Here is a 19,340-nt window from a genome sequence, read left to right as displayed (position 1 = left end):
AACTGCAAGCGTATCCTCCGACGGTGCTGTGCAGATGGTGGGGATCGGGGGGCCCAGCCTTTCCCTTCCCCGCCGCAAGATATCTGCGGCTGATACCTGCGATGGGGGGTCCCTCAGCCTCCCCAGTGTAGCGCTGCTCCTGGGTCCAGGGTCCGTTTCTCCATGCTGGGGCTCTCGGTCCGGGCGCTGTCTGCTGGGGGCGAACGGCGGCTGTTCCCGTATGCGGCCGCGGCCATTTTCGGTGAGCGCTCTCTGTGCGGCAGCCACTGCCGGCTCCAGGACACGCGGCCGCGTCACTTCCGGTTGGCGGCCGCGTCACTTCCGGTCGCGACGAGCATCGGACCGGGGGACGCCAGTGGCGGCGCCGGCCTTTAGGAAGGCCTTTTCAGCACGGTCGACCGCGCGGGGCGCGGTAAGGAGGCAGGATCAACCAGGTAAAACCTATATAAACATTCTATGGGGGTCTTTGTTCCGCCGGCTATCCTGACAAGGGTGCACACGGCTGTATAGTGATATTATCCTCATCATGGAGGAGCCTACCAGACCTGAGGAGACTGACCAGCTTCAGGGGCACGTGAGTAGGCTATGTAAAAGCCATACCACAAAGCCCCCCTCCTCTGCTTCCCTACTTACGGTGCCACGTATGTCTATTTACCCTAGGCTGAGCCTCCCACCCCCACAACTGAAAGGAAAAGATCGGGGAAGAATAAATGCCCGATTTGTGCCACTAAGTTTCCAGAAAATTGGCGGAAACCATTATGCAGATCGTGCACATCTAAGATTGTGGGTGATGAGCAGACGGCACTGCTATCCAGCATGAGAACCATGATTCGGCAGGAGGTTCAGGCTTCTATCTCAAGCTTGAATCTTTCCCAGACTCAGTCAGAACCGCAGACTTCACGGAAGAGACCAAGGGAGTCTAGCCCCTCTTCCGAGGGTGACGTTTCGGAGGATTCTGACCAGGAAGAAAGAGACGGATCTGTGGGCAAAGGGAAGAGATATCTCTTCTCTGCAGCAGACACAGATGAGCTTCTTTATGCTGTACGTAACACCATGCAGCTACAGGATACACCAGAGGAGACTTCGATCCAGGACGAGATGTTTGGTGGATTACATGCCCAGGTGACAAAAGTCTTCCCCGTCAACAATCACATTCGTTCCATGATCCTGGAAGAGTGGCAGGAAGCGGAGAAGAAGCTAGTGATTCCCAGGGACTTTAGACTTCGTCTGCCCTACAACCCTGAGGACATTAAAGTGTGGGATGAAGTTCCCAAGATCGATGTCCCACTAGCAAAGGTGGCAAAGAAAACCTCAATTCCATTTGAGGACTCTTCCGCGTTAAAAGCGGACGGTTTGCTAAGGAGAACTTGGGAGTCCTCCGCGGCAATAATACGGGCCAATATAGCGGCAACATCCGTAGCCCGGTCAATGCATTTATGGATTGACGATTTAGAGGATCACCTCAAAGCCAAGACTTCCATAGAGGTTATCCTTAAATCCCTGCCATTGCTTAAACTCGCAACAGGCTTTATGGCAGACGCTTCTGCCGAATCTGTACGTTTTGCGGCTAGAAGCGAATCTCTGTCTAACGCGGCCAGAAGAGCCATATGGCTAAAGACCTGGTCGGGGGATCTCCAGTCAAAAAATAAATTGTGTGGAATCCCATTCTCAGGGAATAAAGTATTTGGGCCGATTCTAGACGATATTCTAGAAAAAGCCTCAGATAAAAAGAAGGGTTTCCCTGAGGAGAATACCAAAAAATATCAGCCCTTTCGTAGGTCCCGACCTGGTCAGAGGACAGACTACAAGGGGAAAGGGAAGACTGGGAGGTGGTCTTATCCCAAGGGTGGAAAGGGTAGAGACTCCATCTTCCCTAGTGCAGGCACACCAAAGTCAAATAAATGACATAAAGGTGGGAGGTCGATTACAGAAATTTCTAGGGGGTTGGCAAAAGGTGTCCCAGAATCCTTGGATTCTACAAGTAATTGCACAGGGATACAAATTAGAGTTCTCCAGCAGTCCCCCAGAAAGATTTGTAGTGACCCGACCCTGCCCGCTCTCCGACTCCTCCATGTGGACAAACATCCGGGAACTGTTGGATTTAGAAGCAATTGTGCCAGTTCCCATCTCAGAAAGAGGCAAAGGCCATTATTCCCATTTGTTTTCAATAAAGAAACCGTCCGGGGACTCCCGGACGATTATAAATTTAAAACCATTAAACAAATGGGTCCGGTACAAAAGATTCCGGATGGAATCTATAAGATCCACGACGCCTCTAATAGACAAAGACATGGTAATGTGTACCCTAGACCTAAGCAACGCATACTATCATGTCCCGATACACCTCTCCTACCAAAAGTTCCTGAGGTTTGCCATAATGAACAAGGGGATTGTACATCACTTCCAGTTCAGATGTCTCCCCTTCGGGCTTGCTTCAGCCCCCAGGATCTTTACCAAGCTGATGTCGGAAGTTGTGGCCTATCTAAGGAATCAGAATGTGACCATAATCCCATACCTGGACGACTTCCTGATAATGGCGAAATCACAGAAACTCCTCAAGATAGACTGCACGTTCACTCTTTCCATCCTACAGGAACTGGGGTGGATTGTGAACTGGAAAAAGTCCTGCCTGGTCCCAAATTCCAGAATAAAATTTTTGGGGGTGATCTTAGATTCCAATCTAAGAACATCTTTTTTACCAGAAGACAGACAAGAGGCCTTGATCAGGCACATCCATCAATTCAGAAGTACCCCCTCCATAAGAGAGGCAATGAGGATACTCGGCTTCATGACAGCATGCATACCCTGTGTGAGATGGAGCCAATTCCACTCACGGGAGTTGCAAAGAGAAGTCCTAGGATCTTGGAACAGAAAACAGAGTTCCCTAGACAGGAAGATGCTTGTGTCTCCATCGGTAAAGAAATCCCTAACCTGGTGGACCACACCGAGGAACCTGAGAGAGGGAGTACCATGGGTACTCAATCCCTGTGTTACGGTTACCACAGACGCCAGTCAATACGGATGGGGCGGTCATATAGGAAGAACATACTACCAGGGAGAATGGACTCCTCAAATTGCCGCAAGATCGTCGAATTTCAGAGAGCTGTACGCGATCTGGAAAGTGTTGTGCCAGACCAGTCATTGGTCCGAGACAGACATGTGAGAATACTGTCCGACAATGTCACAGCAGTGGCATTTCTGAGACACCAGGGAGGTCCAAGACATCCACCACTGCAACACTTAGCAGACCAGATTTTCAGGTGGGCAGAAAGATCTGTCAAATCCATCTCGGCAGTTCACCTGGAAGGTGCCAAGAATCAGGTAGCAGATTTCTTGAGCCGAAAGTCGGTACATCCCGGAGAATGGGAACTGAACCCGGAAGTATTCAGCAGTCTATGCCAGAAATGGGGAATGCCTCAGGTGGACCTCTTTGCCACCAGGTCAAACACAAAGGCCAGAGCATTTTTCTCTCTGAATCCTCTAGATGGAGCCACAGGAGTAGACGCCTTGTCTCCGTATTGGGGAGAAGGTCTCCTGTACGCATTTCCGCCTCTTCCTCTGATACCGAAGGCACTCAGGAAGATACGAGACGAGAGCGCAACCGTAATCCTGGTGGTTCCTTTCTGGCCGAAAAGGAGCTGGTTTTCTCTACTATCCAAGATGTCAACAGAGGAACCAGTCTTTCTACCGAACAGGCAGGACCTTCTACTTCACGGTCCGGTATTCCACAAGAATCCAGACTCTCTTCACCTATCTGCTTGGATCCTGAACGGCAAACCCTAAGATCCAGAGGCCTGTCAGAAGATGTCATTACCACACTCCAGGCAAGCAGAAAGCCGGTGACTTCGGCGAATTACAACAAGATCTGGAAGCGGTATTGTTCCTTTCTGGGAGAAGGTCAGGTGGATACTTCGAAACCAAATATTCCCAGAATCCTCGATTTCCTGCAACTCGGATTTGACAAGGGCCTTCGGCCTAGTACTCTAAAAGTACAGATTGCAGCACTTAGTGTATTTTTTGATACATCACTAGCCTCCCATCCCTGGATAGCGAGATTTTCCAGGGCCACACAGAGAATGAGGCCACTTGTGAGGAAATCATCTCCTCCTTGGGACCTAAACCTGGTCCTTAACACTTTGTGTAAAACCCCTTACTTACTGTCGGAAGATATGGACATAGCCAATCTCTCCTTTTAAAACTGCCTTCCTAATTGCCATCACATTGGCTAAAAGGCTGGGGGAGATGCAGGCTCTTTCTATCCAGAACCCATATCTTCAAATCTTTGACGACAGAATAGTCTTCAAACCTAACCCAGCTTTCCTCCCCAAAGTAGTATCATCTACCCATATAAATCAGGAGATAATCCTTCCTTCTTTCTGCCAACACCCTAAAAACGCAAAAGAAGGGGTCTACCATAACCTTGACGTTAGGGAGACTGTTCTAAAATACCTGGGGGCGACAGAAAGCTGGAGACAGGACACTAAGTTATTTATACAATACGGTGGTCCAAATAGGGGTTGTAAAGCAGCAAAATCAACCATTGCTAGGTGGATTAAAAACATGATTAGCCTAGCATATACAAACCAAGGGAAAGATCCCCCGGACACTCTTAGGGCCCACTCAACACGAGCCATTTCTACATCATGGGCAGAGAAGGGGGGAGCCTCAGCTGAGCAAATCTGTAGGGCGGCGACTTGGACTAGTCTTTCTACCTTTGCTAGACACTATAAATTAGATGTCGTATCAGATCAATTAGCCTTTGGTAGAAAAGTCTTACATGCAGTAGTCCCACCCTAGTTAAAGGGAACCTATCACCCCGTTTTTTTCGGTATGAGATAAAAATACTGTTAAATAGGGCCTGAGCTGTGCATTACAATAGTGTAGTTTGTGGACCCCGATTCCCCACCTATGCTGCCGAAATACGTTACCAAAGTAGTCATTTTCGCCTGTCAATCAGGCTGGTCAGGTCGGATGGGCGTGGCTTCTTCCCCCAGATATTGCGTAGTTTTCCGTTGGTGGCGTAGTGGTGTGCGCATGTCCAACGTCCCCAATCCTGCACGGGGGGGTGAAAATAGCAGCGATGTCCGTTATTCCATTGGTGGTCGGTGGGCGCGGCCATCTTCCTTTGGCCGCGCGTGCGCAGAAGCGGCGCTCTGCTGGCCGCGGCTTCAGGAAAATGGCCGCCGCGATCTCCATCTGCGCACGCGCAGCATCCCGCGGCCATTTTCCTGAAGCCGCGGCCAGCAGAGCGCCGCTTCTGCGCACGCGCGGCCAAAGGAAGATGGCCGCGCCCACCGACCACCAATGGAATAACGGACATCGCTGCTATTTTCACCCCCCCGTGCAGGATTGGGGACGTTGGACATGCGCACACCACTACGCCACCAACGGAAAACTACGCAATATCTGGGGGAAGAAGCCACGCCCATCCGACCTGACCAGCCTGATTGACAGGCGAAAATGACTACTTTGGTAACGTATTTCGGCAGCATAGGTGGGGAATCGGGGTCCACAAACTACACTATTGTAATGCACAGCTCAGGCCATATTTAACAGTATTTTTATCTCATACCGAAAAAAACGGGGTGATAGGTTCCCTTTAAACATCCTTTGGTATTCTCCAATGGTGCTGTCAGGTGGTGGACTGGAAAACGGTAATTAGTTCTTACCGGTAATTGTATTTCCAGAAATCCTCCTGACAGCACTACTAGTTCCCTCCCACTGCAAACTTATACTACTGACTAATGTGATGTAACATTGGTGTGTAATTGTAAATAAACTCTCTTTTTTGCATCCATCCAGATGTGGTACTTAGAAAATCACTGGTGGGTGGAGTGGGGAGGGTCCTTTTAACTGCTTGTGGTTCCTGTCCCACTATCCCACTACGGATAAGAAGGACGTCCTCCAATGGTGCTGTCAGGTGGATTCCTGGAAATACAATTACCGGTAAGAACTAATTACCGTTTTATATAGCGCCTGCATATACTGCAGCACTTCACAATTCAGACAGAAATAAATGTACTGTCACGGTTCCACTCCTCAGTGTGTCTACAATGCGGTTACTGTCAGTCCAGCCATCCAGTCTGGTACAAGGGTGTGCTAACGTTGTCAGTACTTTGATTGACAGCTCAGTCGTCCAGTCTGGTTCAGGGGCGTGCTGAGCTGTCAGTGTGTTGATTGATAGGTCGGCCATCCAATCTGAGACTGGTAGACGCTGGCTGTGTCCAGGTGTTCATTATCCCAGGTAATTGCCAGGTTACTTAACTTGGCTGTTACTCTCAGATGTACATTCAGCTACTGTGTGGTTTGTGTCTCTGTGCTTTGCATTTTGTTTATAGATCTTTAGTTGCCTGATCTTGGACCTCGTTCTGACCATGCGTCTGTTTAACCTATTCTACTGTGATCCGCTATCCTCCTGGAGTTCTGACTTTGGAATGTTATCTGACTGCACCTTTTCTCTTCCATCTGTTTGACATAGCTTCCTGGCTTTTGACCTCAGACTCCTGACTATCCCATCTCACAGAAGAAGTGACTCAGCGTCACATGTACAAACCAGTATCAGATATAGGATTCAACAATTTGAAAAAGAGCAGTGAGGGCCCTACTCACAAGAGCTTACAATCTATAAGAAAATGGGGGAGACTCGTAAGGTAAAAATGCTCGTCATGTATGGTCCAGCCATCTTTATAACAAACATGGGTATTAAAATAATGTATAAAACGTTATACCCAAATTTGGAACTTCTCTCAGTAGTAACTGTTCGTGCAAAGGCAAATTTCTTCTTTAAAGACTTGTCATTTTAACATTTTTATTATATAAATCAATAATGCATGTTAATATAAGAAATTTTGAAATCTATCCTTATCAGAGAAATTTGCTTCAATGTCCTCCTGGACTGATCGATCTTTCTCAAAATTCTCAATTCATGAGTAAAATCTGTATTCAGTGGAGACAGATTTTCTCATTACTAATATAGTAGATAACAGTTGGTGCTCATAAAGTGCTAACTAGAGGGGAGGGAGGATCTAGAGGCAGAGCTATTCCCACTTCTTTCACTCTATATGGAATTTTAGAAGCACCAAATATCAGCTCCTATCTCGGTAATGTAAATCTGTATTCACTGAACACAGATGTTACCTGTGAACTGAGAATTTTGAGAATGAAAAATCAGTCCTGGGGGAGAAAGAAGTAGATTTCTCTGATAAGATATATACCGGTAACAAGGTTTCTTATGTTCACGTGTATTACCAGTTTATGAAGTAAAAATTGAAATGGTCACTCTTTTTAACATCACATTATCAGCTCTCGATCCATAAGTATATAGTTACTTGTTTGTGCTAAAATGGCATAGATAAAACAGCATATCTTCGAAAACTCCGCAGCCTGACTTGAGTTTCACCTTTTCGTCTTCTTCTGGGGCTTTTTTAAGGGTATTAAAGTAAAGTTGCATGAGCCGGTCACCAGCCAGCATCTGTATAGGCCCCGATATGAAGTCCTACCAAATGTGCGGAGTGTGACTGAATGCTTTTAGGCTACGCTTAAAACTGGGAATTTAACTTGATTGCCTGCGTTGGTACATTTTAAAGAAATGGCGCAGCATGAAAAAGTGTTGGAGTTGGGAGTGTGAGGATCGGACTATGGAATATATTTCCCTCATCTTTAGATTCTGACTAGAAATGAACGGATCGATTCTTGGGACTCTGGTCCAGGTCAGTAGCAACTGGATGCTAGATTGATTTGTCTGGGCTGGTTTGATGTCCTCTTTGCCACGTGATATACAGATGACATTGCGCCAGCCCCAGCTAATCAGAAGCCATGCCAAAAGATGTGATTTGAAGGCCTCCCATCTAGCGACCAGATACCACTGACCTGGACCAGAATCCTGTGAATCGACTTACTCATCTCTTTTTCTGACGCATATGCCCTGCATAATTATCAGCCGCTGTATCCTTCATGTAGAGTTATAACCTGATCTTTTCTACCTGTATTATTACAAGTCCCTGTAATTTAGCTTTCCCAGTTTGTGAAATGGAGGCAATAGACGTGATACCAACATAATATAACCCACTGTAGCGTTATAAATGGTCTTTTCTGCTGTCGCTCTGGTCCGCTGTAAACTCTGGTTTATCTTACGACACTGATCTCGTGTCTGGAGAGTGTGGGGAGGATTATTCCTCCTTCTCCACTTGGTGAAACACTTGAGACTCTTGTCATTGCTGCTGTGCCAGGGCAAGGGATTTGTGTCCATCTTTCCCCACTGTGACACCTCCTCTCTGTGATTAAGCCGCTGTGAAATCTCCCCTCAGCCAGTAATTTCACACTCGGGGAGACAGCCGCTCGGCTCACTGCAGCACCTCACATCTTATCACAAGCCTCCAAGAAAAAAAGAAGAAAACTACATAAATTTCCCAGTCTGCAGCATCTTTACTCCTATATCAAGTCTACGGAAAGGGAAAATAAATATATAAATCCATCAAATCTGCAGGAAAGAGGAAAAATATACAAATCTCCCAATTTCTGTTCCTTTCCCTGCAGCATATAACATCTTATGATGAGTCTTCAGAATAGAGCAGTATATAACTCACCCTCCTACAACATATCTGCTATACAATATCTATTTCTGGAAAAGTTCGGTAACAATATGGCCGCAGTTACCCAGATTTTCTACCCTTTTGGACTATGGCAACTAGATATATTTAAAATTATACACATGATGTGAACAAAAGGAATGAGACTTCCTCGTCATTACACCTACATGTGCAAAAAGGAATGAGACCTCCTCGTCATTACACCTACATGTGCAAAAGGAATGAGACCTCCTCGTCGTTACACCTACATGTGCAAAAGGAATGAGGCCTCCTCGTCGTTACACTTACATGTGCAAAAGGAATGAGACTCCTCGTCGTTACACCTACATGTGCAAAAAGGAGTGAGACTCCTCGTCGTTACACCTACACGCGCAAAAGGAATGAGGCATCCTCGTCATCACACCTACACGTGCAAAAAGGAATGAGACCTGCTTGTCGCTACACCTACATGTGTAAAAGGAGTGAGGCCTCCTCGTCATTACACCTACACGTGTAAAAGGAATGAGACGCCTCCATGTTGCACGTGCAAAAGGAATTGACGCCTCCTTGTCATTACACCTACACGTGCAAAAAGGAATGAGACCTCCTTGTCATTACATGTGCAAAAAGAATGAGGCCTCCTCGTCATTACATCTACATGTGCAAAAGGAGTGAGTCCTCGTCATTACACCTACATGTGCAAAAAGGAACAAGACTCCTCGTCGTTACACCTACACACGCAAAAAGGAACGAGACTCCTCGTCGTTACACCTACATGCGCATAAGGAATGAGACTCCTCATCGTTACACCTACATGTGCAAAAGGAATGAGACTCCTCGTCATTACACCTACATGTGCAAAAAGAAATGAGACTCCTCGTCGTTACACCTACACGCGCATAAGGAATGAGACTCCTCATCGTTACACCTACATGTGCAAAAGGAATGAGACTCCTCGTCGTTACACCTACACGCGCAAAGGGAATGAGGCCTCCTCGTCATTACACCTACATGTGCAAAAGGAATGAGACCTCCTCATCATTACACCTACATGTGCAAAAGGAGTGAGGCCTCCTCGTCGTTACACCTACATGTGTAAAAGGAGTGAGGCTTCCTCGTCATTACACCTACACGTGTAAAAGGAATGAGACGCCTCCATGTTGCACGTGCAAAAGGAATGAGGCCTCCTCGTCGTTACACCTACACGTGCAAAAGGAATGGGACACCTCCACGTTACACCTACAGTAGCTTCTTTATATACATTCCACAGTACATCGGTTGGCATTTATATGGAGTGGGTCCCTTCATTTAAGCTAAAACACCATCTAATCTTATGGAAAGGTTTTCTACAAGATTTTGGAGGGTGTCTATTCCAATTTTTGCCTATTATTTGAGAACCCCATTTGTGAAGTTAGATAGTGATGTTGGATGACATTGCAGGGCTTGCAATCTCTGCTTTAGTTCATCCTAGAGGTGTCAGATGGGGTTGAGGTCCAGGGCTCTGTGAGGTTGTCCATGTTCTTCGCCAACCATGGCTTTATGGACCTTAATTTGTGCACTGGAGAACAGTCATGGAAAACACAAGTGTCTCTCCCACCCCTCACCCCTTCTCAAACTGTACCCACATGGTTGGTAGTGTACAGTACAATTGTCAAAAATGTTTTGTGCTGAAGCATTAATATTTCCCTTCACTGTAAATAAGGCCTCGAGGCCGACCCCTGAAAATCAGTTCATAGCCTTATCCGTCCTCCTCCATACTTTACAGCCGGCATAATGCCGTCAGGCATGTAACGATCTCCTGGCAGTTACCAAAAGCAGACTTGTCCATCAAATGCTAGATAGATAAGTGTGATCCATCACTGCATAAAACACTTCTACTGCAGCAGCGTCAGTGCCAGCGGCATTATACCACTCCATCTGATGCTTTTCATTGTGCTTGGTGATGTAAGGCTGCTCGTCCATGGAAATCCACACTATGATGTTTCCGGCAGGGGCATTTTTTTATGTGCTGATGTTTGTCTTTGGAGGTTTGAACTCTGCATTTATTGAGTCTGTAGTAGGTTACAAGGGTGGAATCCTATTACACGACTGCGTTCGTATTCGAGGTTCTCACGTTGCACAGGTGTCTGCTTCAAATATGCAATTTTCTCATGCAAGGAGTAGGCTCATCTACTTGTTGAAAATATGCTGGATGTTCCGTGTGAACTTTGCGAAAATAAGGAGGATTTGTGATTTGATTGGATTTGACGTTTCTTGATGTTGTGAAAATCTATGTAAGATTCTCAATGTGTGAATGTTACATTTCACCCCCTGTGGGTGTCGTGGTCCTGGGAGGTTGACTTTACTCCTTGTCATTTGTTGGGGGGGTAAAGTCCAGGTCTATTGTCTGCTCCTGAATTATCCTCTATGCTGCCATTTACATTTCAATGGCGCAATCAGTGGGCATATCTCCATTAACCCTGTAATGACATGCTCAGCCGGACTCTCCCTGTAGATTTGCAGCTGCTCGGCGGGAGCGTCTGTGTGCACGGTCGGCTCCTCTGTGTTATAAAGAGTCTGTAAAGACATTTTCTGGATGAAGAAAGGGGTCTAATTTGTCAAAAGAGACAAAATGGGATGAGATCATTTGTGGGGCTGCAGCCTCTTGCTGAATACTTGGCAGCGGCATCCGGAGGGGGGATGTGCACCCCTGCATTCCTGGATCGGTACAGGAGTGTGATACCCAGGAGCTTGTAATCTTCTCCCATCATCAGAGCCAGGACTGGACCTTCTCTTTTCTTTACATTCAGAATGACGCAAATTCCTCCAAATTAATGGTACATTGGCGTCGTCAAAAGCTCAATTTGCCCGTAAATTGACAAAAATAATATTCTGATCCCTTATGGTGAACCTAGTCCTGTTGATACAGCTGATGGGCTTGTAACGTAATCTCAATGTTGCCAATTAGGCTGAACTCTAGGCTATGTGCACACGTTCAAGATTTTTAGCCTTTTTTTAGCGTTTTTTTCCGGCCGTTTTCCGCTAAAGAAAATGCTTACATAAGCATCCCATCATTTTTAATGCATTCCGCATTTTTTGTGCACATGCTGCGTTTTTTTCCGCGGTGGAATCACATTCCGGAAAAAAAACGCAGCATGTTCATTCTTTGTGCGGAATCACAGCGATTCCGCACACATAGGAATGCATTGATCCGCTTATTTCCCGCATGGGGCAATGCCTACCATGCGGGAAGTAAGCGGATCATGTGCAGTTGGTACCCAGGGTGGAGGAGAGGAGACTCTCCTCCAGGCCCTGGGAACCATGTACCTGTAAAAAAAAAAAAAAAATTGTGATATTCTTACCTTCCGGCGGCCCCCTCAGCCTTCCCGCACCTCGCGATGCTCCCGTTCTCAGTAATGCTTTGCGACAATTACATGTGATGACGTAGCGGTCTCGCGTGATGCTACGTCATCTGGGGTCATTGCCGTGAGGCATTACTGGGAACGGGAGCTGCCGGGAGCATAGCGAAGAGCGGGAAGGCTGTGGGTGCCGCCGGAAGGTGAGAATATCACGATTTTTTTATTTTTTTTATTATTTTTAACATTATATATTTTTACTATTGATGCTGCATAGGCAGCATCAATAGTAAAAAGTTGGTCAAACTTGTCAAACACTATGTTTGACAAGTGTGACCAACCTGTCAATCAGTTTTCCAAGCGATGCTACAGATCGCTTGAAAAACGCTAGCATTCAGCAAGCTAAAAATGCTTGCAAAACGCTAGTGTTTAGCGGGAATACGCATGCCAATTCCGCATGTGCATTTCCCGTGGAAGGGAGTTGCAGAATTGCCGCCGAAATTTCCGCGGCAATTCTGCAACGTGTGCACATAGCCTTAGTGGCTGGAATGATGGGAGTGATACATTGAGAGAGGACAGATTGCCAATGACGGGAATGATACATTGGGAGAGGACAGATTGCCAATGACGGGAGTGATGCATTGGGAGAGGACAGATTGCCAATGACGGGAGTGATACATTGGGAGAGGACAGATTGCCAATGACGGGAGTGATATAATGCAGGTTGGATTGTTCTCCCCCCCTTGACTCTGAGATGATGGAAGTTGATACATTGTAAGTGTGAATAGGAGGTTAGACTGTGAGCGCCTAGCGGCAGGGATGATGGGGTTGATGTCCACCTAGTCTGCCTCTTGTAGGCTGGGGCTACATTGTTGAGCAGTGTATTGCAACATTGGATGTAGTGATTTTCCATGGTGTCACGTTGCAGCTTGCAACACAATCACACGCGTTTGCTGTCGCTGGTTGTAAGTTGCACACGACACAATAAAATAGTCGTGTGACAGCAAGTTGCACAAATGTTCTTGGTCGTTCAGTTGGCCAGAACGCAGATGTCGCCGTGTAGCCCCATGATGGTAGATCCCGGTGGCACTGTACACGGCCAGGTAACGGGTTGGAGCCTTATTCAGCCCGAGGCGCCGCTGCTCCTGTTGTGTCTGTGTCATCTTACAGACCAATTAGAGACGTGATTTTACATTTCTCTTAGGTCTCCCGTGAATCTTTACAGAACTAGGTAAAAACTGGAAGATCAGCGTCTCAAGAAGGAGGAGGGCAAAGCCGCTTATCACCATCGGAAGGGATCCTCCTCCAGAACAGTGATCGGTAGTGTGATTCTCCTCCTCTGGTAGACCCTAAGCTGCCAATACACATTGGATGGCTGTCGAGAGAACGAAGCTTCGACAATAATTTTAGTCAACACTCACCATACACCGAGCCCTTTCGCGACCGAGCGCTCCTGTGTTTATGAGAAATGCGTCGGCAGGTGGCTTATTTCCTGGAGAACAATGGGATTGGCAGGCCGAAATCAGACATGTCCGATCAACATCTTTCCCGACCATCAGTCAGTCGATACCCCCCATACACAGAAGATCCTCAGCCGAACCTGTCGATATCGGTGGGATCAGCCGACATTAGTCTAATGTATATTTATGGGGGCCTTAACACCTTTCCAGGAATTGTCTTGTTCTCCTGCCAATGTGGTGGGATTTAGAGCAGTCGTCTTTTCTTCAGCACGCTCCACATTGGCCCTGATACTGCAGACTAGACTATTTTGTAGCCGGGAACCCAAAATTATTCAATTTGTGTCCGGATCTTCTTTATCCGTGTCCCCATGACATCTCTTCCTGAGCTTTGCTCTCTGACCTTGGTCAGTCATTTTCCGGAGATAGAGTCCCTTCATCATCAACAATTTTAGACCCCCCCCCCCATAGCAATTCAGACTTTTCATGGTGATCTTCTTTTGGTCAAAATACCCATCCACATCAGTATCCACACATGTGAATACCATCATACTAGGTAGGCATGATGATTTAATCCATACATTGGTTAATAACAAGACTGGAAGGGTTGTCATGGGGACACTGCAACGGAACAGGTACTAAGATAAATACGCCATTAGGATGAAATCGCTGCGTTTTATCGCTTGTCAGACGTTTTGGGCCTACATGACGTTTTCTGCCAGCAGTTGGGGAGCTGACTATTACCGTGAAACGCTCTTTAAGTGATAGTCCGCCGTGTTCCACCTCGAACCTTCCTCCCTCCTAGCCCTTTATCGTCCTGACAGTTGTGCTGGTGGCAGAAATGGAGCATTTGATTTCCCGCTAATTAAACTCCACGTGGCGGCGGTGCAGACGATGGCCCCGGGCGCTCCTGTTCTCTCCCCTATTTGTAATGAAGCTCATTTGTATTAGCGCTAATGTCCTCTCTCCGCTGACGCCTCGTTATTATTATTATGCCGCTCTTGTCGGCTTCCTGCGGATTGTAATTAAGACTCTGCAGCGAGCAGTAAACACGGGTCAGGCGGCAGCGCCGAGCGTTATCCGTGATTTATCCGCATCGCTGCCAGGTCACATAAAGCAGAGCAGAATAAATCGGAGTGAGCGGCAGCGTGAAAGCGCACGCATTAACTCCGAACTGTCTGGGCTCTTCTGATGTACCACTGTATTAGAGAGAATTGCCTTTCAGTGGGCGCGGAAAGCTGTGGCATAGCCGATGTAACGGTGGCTATAGGGACATCAGCCGACGAATGGAACGGTCACAGATCCTGGTGACTTCTTAGATCCTTCATGATGGATCGTCCATCTATCGTATTCGCCATTTGTGATCTTGGAAGAAGTAAATATTTATGATGTGACTTCCTCTGTGTTTTTCAGAATCGGAGATTTTATGTGACGTCGCGGTCAATGCAGCCGACTCCACGAGCTGCCGCTGACAGCGGTGAGTGGATTTTATTACTAATCTTGAAGGGGCCAATAACCATTCTGTATCATTATATGAGGAGCCCCTTGTTTCGTAGGTTAGAACGCCATCCTAAGGGTGGCTATAGGCTTATGGCAGGAGAGAATGACTATAATGTGTAGTGGGCTGTGCAGACTAATCCCCGACTGCAGATGTCAAGATGGCTCTTCACTATCAATACTGATTGTCTGGGATTATAAAAACATGGCTTTTTTTTTCCAAAAATAGCGCCACCCTTGATTAAAGGTTGTGTCTCGTATTGCAACTGAGCACTGTAAAGTGGATGGAGCTGAGCAGCAGTACCATGGACAACCTACGCATATGGGTGGTGCTGTGTCTGAAAGCCAGCAGCCTTGGTTTTTTTGTCTAATCCCTATAAATCACCCACACCCTCGTGGAATGGCTGATTTACCGAGACACTGTAAATGTTATTCATCTGTCCGACAGAAGTCACATACCCTGCCGAAAATGGCTGAAACCATAGAGGAAAAGCAGCAACTAGATAGTCATGCATGCTTATTCTTCATGTCTTGTCCCCTTTTCTCCCTCGCCCTCCAGCTGTTAGCAATGTGGATGATGATGGGCAGTAGATTTATGGGTTTCCGGAGATGGATCCTTTCCTGCTTTAGTTTATGAGCAATTGTCGGTATAGGGATGTCAGCCTTAACGATTATCAAACTGATCGAAACAAAAAAGAGAACCATAAAGGGGTATTCCCATCTCCAAGATCCCATCCCAACATGTAGTAGGTGTAATAATAATAAAAGTAATAAATGCCTCCAATTAGAAGTGCAGTGTAGTTCTTCTGATTTGCTATGATGCTTGCCCCATGTGCAGGGCATTGCAGTAGCTTAGCTATCCATAGTTACGACCACTGATATAGTGACAGTTATTTGTGCACATGGGGTAAGTGACATAGCTTATCAGAATAACTATACTACATTTCTAATTGGAGGTATTTGCAAATATTATTATTACATCTACTTAATAATGGGATATGATTTTGGAAATGGGAATACCCCCTGTAAGTATAGAGAACTCTGTATAATAATCTACTGTTAGGTGATAAACGTCCACTTGATTTCTACCCTCTTACCCCTTAGACCCCAGTCCAGAGCCTCTCACCTAGCCACATTAGTTCTCATGCTTCGCACTGACGAGGGCCAACAGCCCGAAACACCGTGTCTGCGAATTGAGATACTGATTTGGCTTTTATCCTAAGTCATATTGCACGACTCGTTAGAGGGTTGATTGTGACTTGTAGGATCGCTACTTCCAATAGGTAGCGCTATAGAGTTAAGTCCTCTTTTTCTCTGAAGAGGCAATTTGCATACCTTATTATGGTGGTTCACATGACTTGGTGTTTTATGGCTCCCATTAATGAAGGGGCAGAGCTCTACAGTGCCACCCCCAGTTTATTAGGTTGTAAGTGGTACTGCGTCCTGAATGGTTACACTCCAGTACGTGGCACGGAGACATGGTGTGTGCCTGTTGTGGTCACACTTGTGTAGAAGCTGAGAAGTATTAGTATAAGTGACAGATGTACGCTGTTACCGTCTGTGCAGTGCTGCGTTATCCGCCATCACTTACAGCGCCATCGGATTATCCCGCCAGGGTCACAGATTCACAGCATAGGTTAATGGCTGCAGGAAATCTCTCCCATCCCCCCCGCTCCTTCTCCTTGACTGGGCACTTGAGCAGAAATGAGGGGATTATCCAAGTCTGTGTCACCTGAGCTGCCAAATACGTGGTTTAGGTTGTATGAGGGCTGTTATACAATTCACACCCACCGTCATCCTACCCACAGGTTGTACTGGTGGGTGACCTGATGAATGTAAATTAAAGGGAAACTTGAGGTAAAAATAAAACCTGGTCTCTCGCCCATCTACGCGTCTCCATTACCTGTGCTGCAGTTTGTCGGCTTATCCTTGACACTGATTTTCCCACAAACCAGGAAATTGTTGTCAAGCCCCGCCCCTTTGTCGCTTTCCGTTTCCTGCGTATGCGCACCTAGTCATGTGACGCCTAAGGTTGTAAAACTTTTATAAAGGCAGCTCTGAAGATGATACTTTGGGGGAAATGAGGGGTCTTATCAGTGTTGTGGGGGTTAAGCGCGGTTGACGTTCTTAGTCATTTCCGTGAACATTTGCGCATTTTCCGTTTTGGTTTTCGCAGTTTTTTTATCTGGATTTCTTCCTCGAGAATCCTCATGAAAGGAAGAAAAAAAAAAAAGAGGAAATTGTCTCCGCATCATAAGGAAGCGAGCTGCAACAAAGCGTCTTGTGTTCTGCCGGAGCCGCAGTGAGGGCCGCCGCCGGGGGATCAGCTTTCCGCTCTTTGATAGAGATGGAGGCCACAAGTTATTGGTAATTCAGGAACGCTGGGCTCTCGCTGGCTCGCTCTGCCCGGGGTTGGTTTTCATTACGAGACGTTTCAAGGGCGGCGGGAGAGCGAGGGGGGTGCACGTTCCTTGTAATAAAACCTCATAATCAATGTTATGTCATGTAGTTAATGTCAGCCGATGCCGGGAGGAAGGGGGGCACGGAATTAACTCAAGTGCTCCTTAAAGATCCTTCGGTTTTATCTTTCTTTCTGAGGACTGGATCCGGCTGGAATTTTGCTGTTAAAGGGAAGGTACCGCTATAAGGACACTGCGCCACCAGGCATATCCCGCCAGTCTAAGCATCACCTATATATGGCCTACATCTAGGTTGTAGGCCATTCATCTGCTAATGGCATCGCGCTCCATAGTAAACCCTTACAACCAATATGGCTTCCACTACTGCTCTCCGATTTCTGAATGACCACCTCTTGTATTCAGGGTTCTGGGAAAGCCGGGTGAATCCCCTCTTCTGGATGTGATGCAGGCAGCACACAGGGAGTCCAGGCTGGGGGTCATTAGCACTGCTGGCACCAGGCTGGGTGTAAATTTCACACATTAAGGCAATTAGAATAACCTAAGAAGGCCTAATGATGCATTATTAATGGGGCATAAGCAGCGAGTAAACCGCGACCGTGCGCTCACTGCCCCCCCATGGCCATTACCATGGAGGAATTACAAAGCTGCAAAGATTTCTTCCTCAATGCCCTTTAACTCCGTGGCCTTGGCAGGCGATAGTTTCCTGTACTAAAGGGGAATTCCAGGCTAAAAAAAGGATTAACTTTAAACTCGCAGAGGGGGTTAAAGAGAAATGCCTTGATGTTAAAGGGGGGCATTAACTTATTCTCCCCAGTGTCCGGCGTAGTCCCATAGGACATCAATGGCTGAAGAGGGTAATCTCTACCATCCACTAATGGCTAACCCAGTATGAAGGGTTAATCTGGCTTGATCCCAGTGTGCATAATAGTCCATGAGCCAAGAACCAAATTTGACGATATCGGTACCAAGCGGAGTGACTAATTCTCTTTGGTATTTTTAGGTAGATGCATGTCTGTAGTTTATTTTTTGATATGATAGCCCTTACATATACGTAGCTTATTAACCCCTTCAGCCCTAGGCCTATTTGTACCCAAGTGCCTAAGCCAATCTGACCTGTGCCACTTCATGGGCTAATAACTTTGGAACGCTTTCACCTATCCAAGCCATTCTGAGATTGTTTTCTCGTGACATATTGTACTTCACGTCAGTGCTAAATGGGAGTCAATATATTTTACCTTTCTATATAAAAAAATGCTAAATATTCGGAAATTTTGGAAAAATCGGCAATTTTTTAACTTTGAAATTCTCTGCTTTTTACAAAAATACTGATACCCCCCATAATAGTTATTAATTTACACTCCCCACATGTTTACTTCATATTGGCATCATTTTGAAAATGAAACCTTATTGTTTTACGACGTAATAGGGCTTATAGTTTTATGCGCAATTTTTCACATTTACAGCAAAACCCACTTTTCAAAGGACCAAGTCACTTCTGAAGTCACTTTAAGGGGCTTACATAACAGAAACCACCCATAAATTACCCCATTTTGCAAACTACACCCCTCAAGCTGTTCAAAACTCATTTTTAAAAACTGTTAACCCTTTAGGTGTTCCACAGGAATTTTAGCATGAGCCAAGAACCAAATATGACGATATCGGTACCACCCGGAGTGACTAGATGTAGTATTTGTAACAAAATTTAATCCAAGTTATGTAAATACACACTGAACATGTCATGTGCATATATATATATATATATATATATATATATATATATATATATATATATATATATATATATATATATATATATATATATATATATATATATATATATATGTTACTCCATAATATCTTCAACATCGGACTCTGAATCTGACTGTTGTTCTACTGGCTCGTCTTCAGTACCCTTGTTCTGGCATGTCTGTAATCTGCACATGTCTGTGCACTTCAGGCCATTGCTGAGGCAAGTACACTGAGGAAGTTCACATGACCGCACACACTTGCAGGACAGTAGCTGTATAATAGCTTCTGGTGCTGGTGCCCCTTGCATCCACTTGA

The 19,340-nt window shown here is 46.1% G+C and overlaps 1 protein-coding gene across 8 annotated transcripts in view; it reads left to right on the top strand.

Annotated features, from left to right (window-relative positions):
- SULF2 (sulfatase 2) overlaps positions 1 to 19,340 on the top strand; it is a 106,792-nt gene that overhangs the window by 23,522 nt on the left and 63,930 nt on the right. For 4 of the 8 annotated variants that reach the window (XM_077253291.1, XM_077253283.1, XM_077253281.1 and 1 more), the window contains exon 2: positions 14,773 to 14,836. The exons of the other annotated variants lie outside the window; for them this stretch is intronic. Coding sequence is in view for 2 of the 4 variants with exons in the window: in XM_077253283.1 (XP_077109398.1) it covers positions 14,803 to 14,836 (34 nt within the window). In the remaining 2 variants the exon portion in view is untranslated. The remainder of the gene's footprint in view (positions 1 to 14,772; positions 14,837 to 19,340) is intronic. 8 annotated transcript variants of the gene reach the window in all.

The sequence above is a fragment of the Ranitomeya variabilis genome, chromosome 4 (assembly GCF_051348905.1).
Source record: "Ranitomeya variabilis isolate aRanVar5 chromosome 4, aRanVar5.hap1, whole genome shotgun sequence".
In the NCBI taxonomy this organism is placed as follows: domain Eukaryota; kingdom Metazoa; phylum Chordata; class Amphibia; order Anura; family Dendrobatidae; genus Ranitomeya; species Ranitomeya variabilis.
The sequence above is the reverse complement of the archived record's forward strand: the minus strand, read 5'-3'. Positions and strand labels throughout refer to the sequence as shown.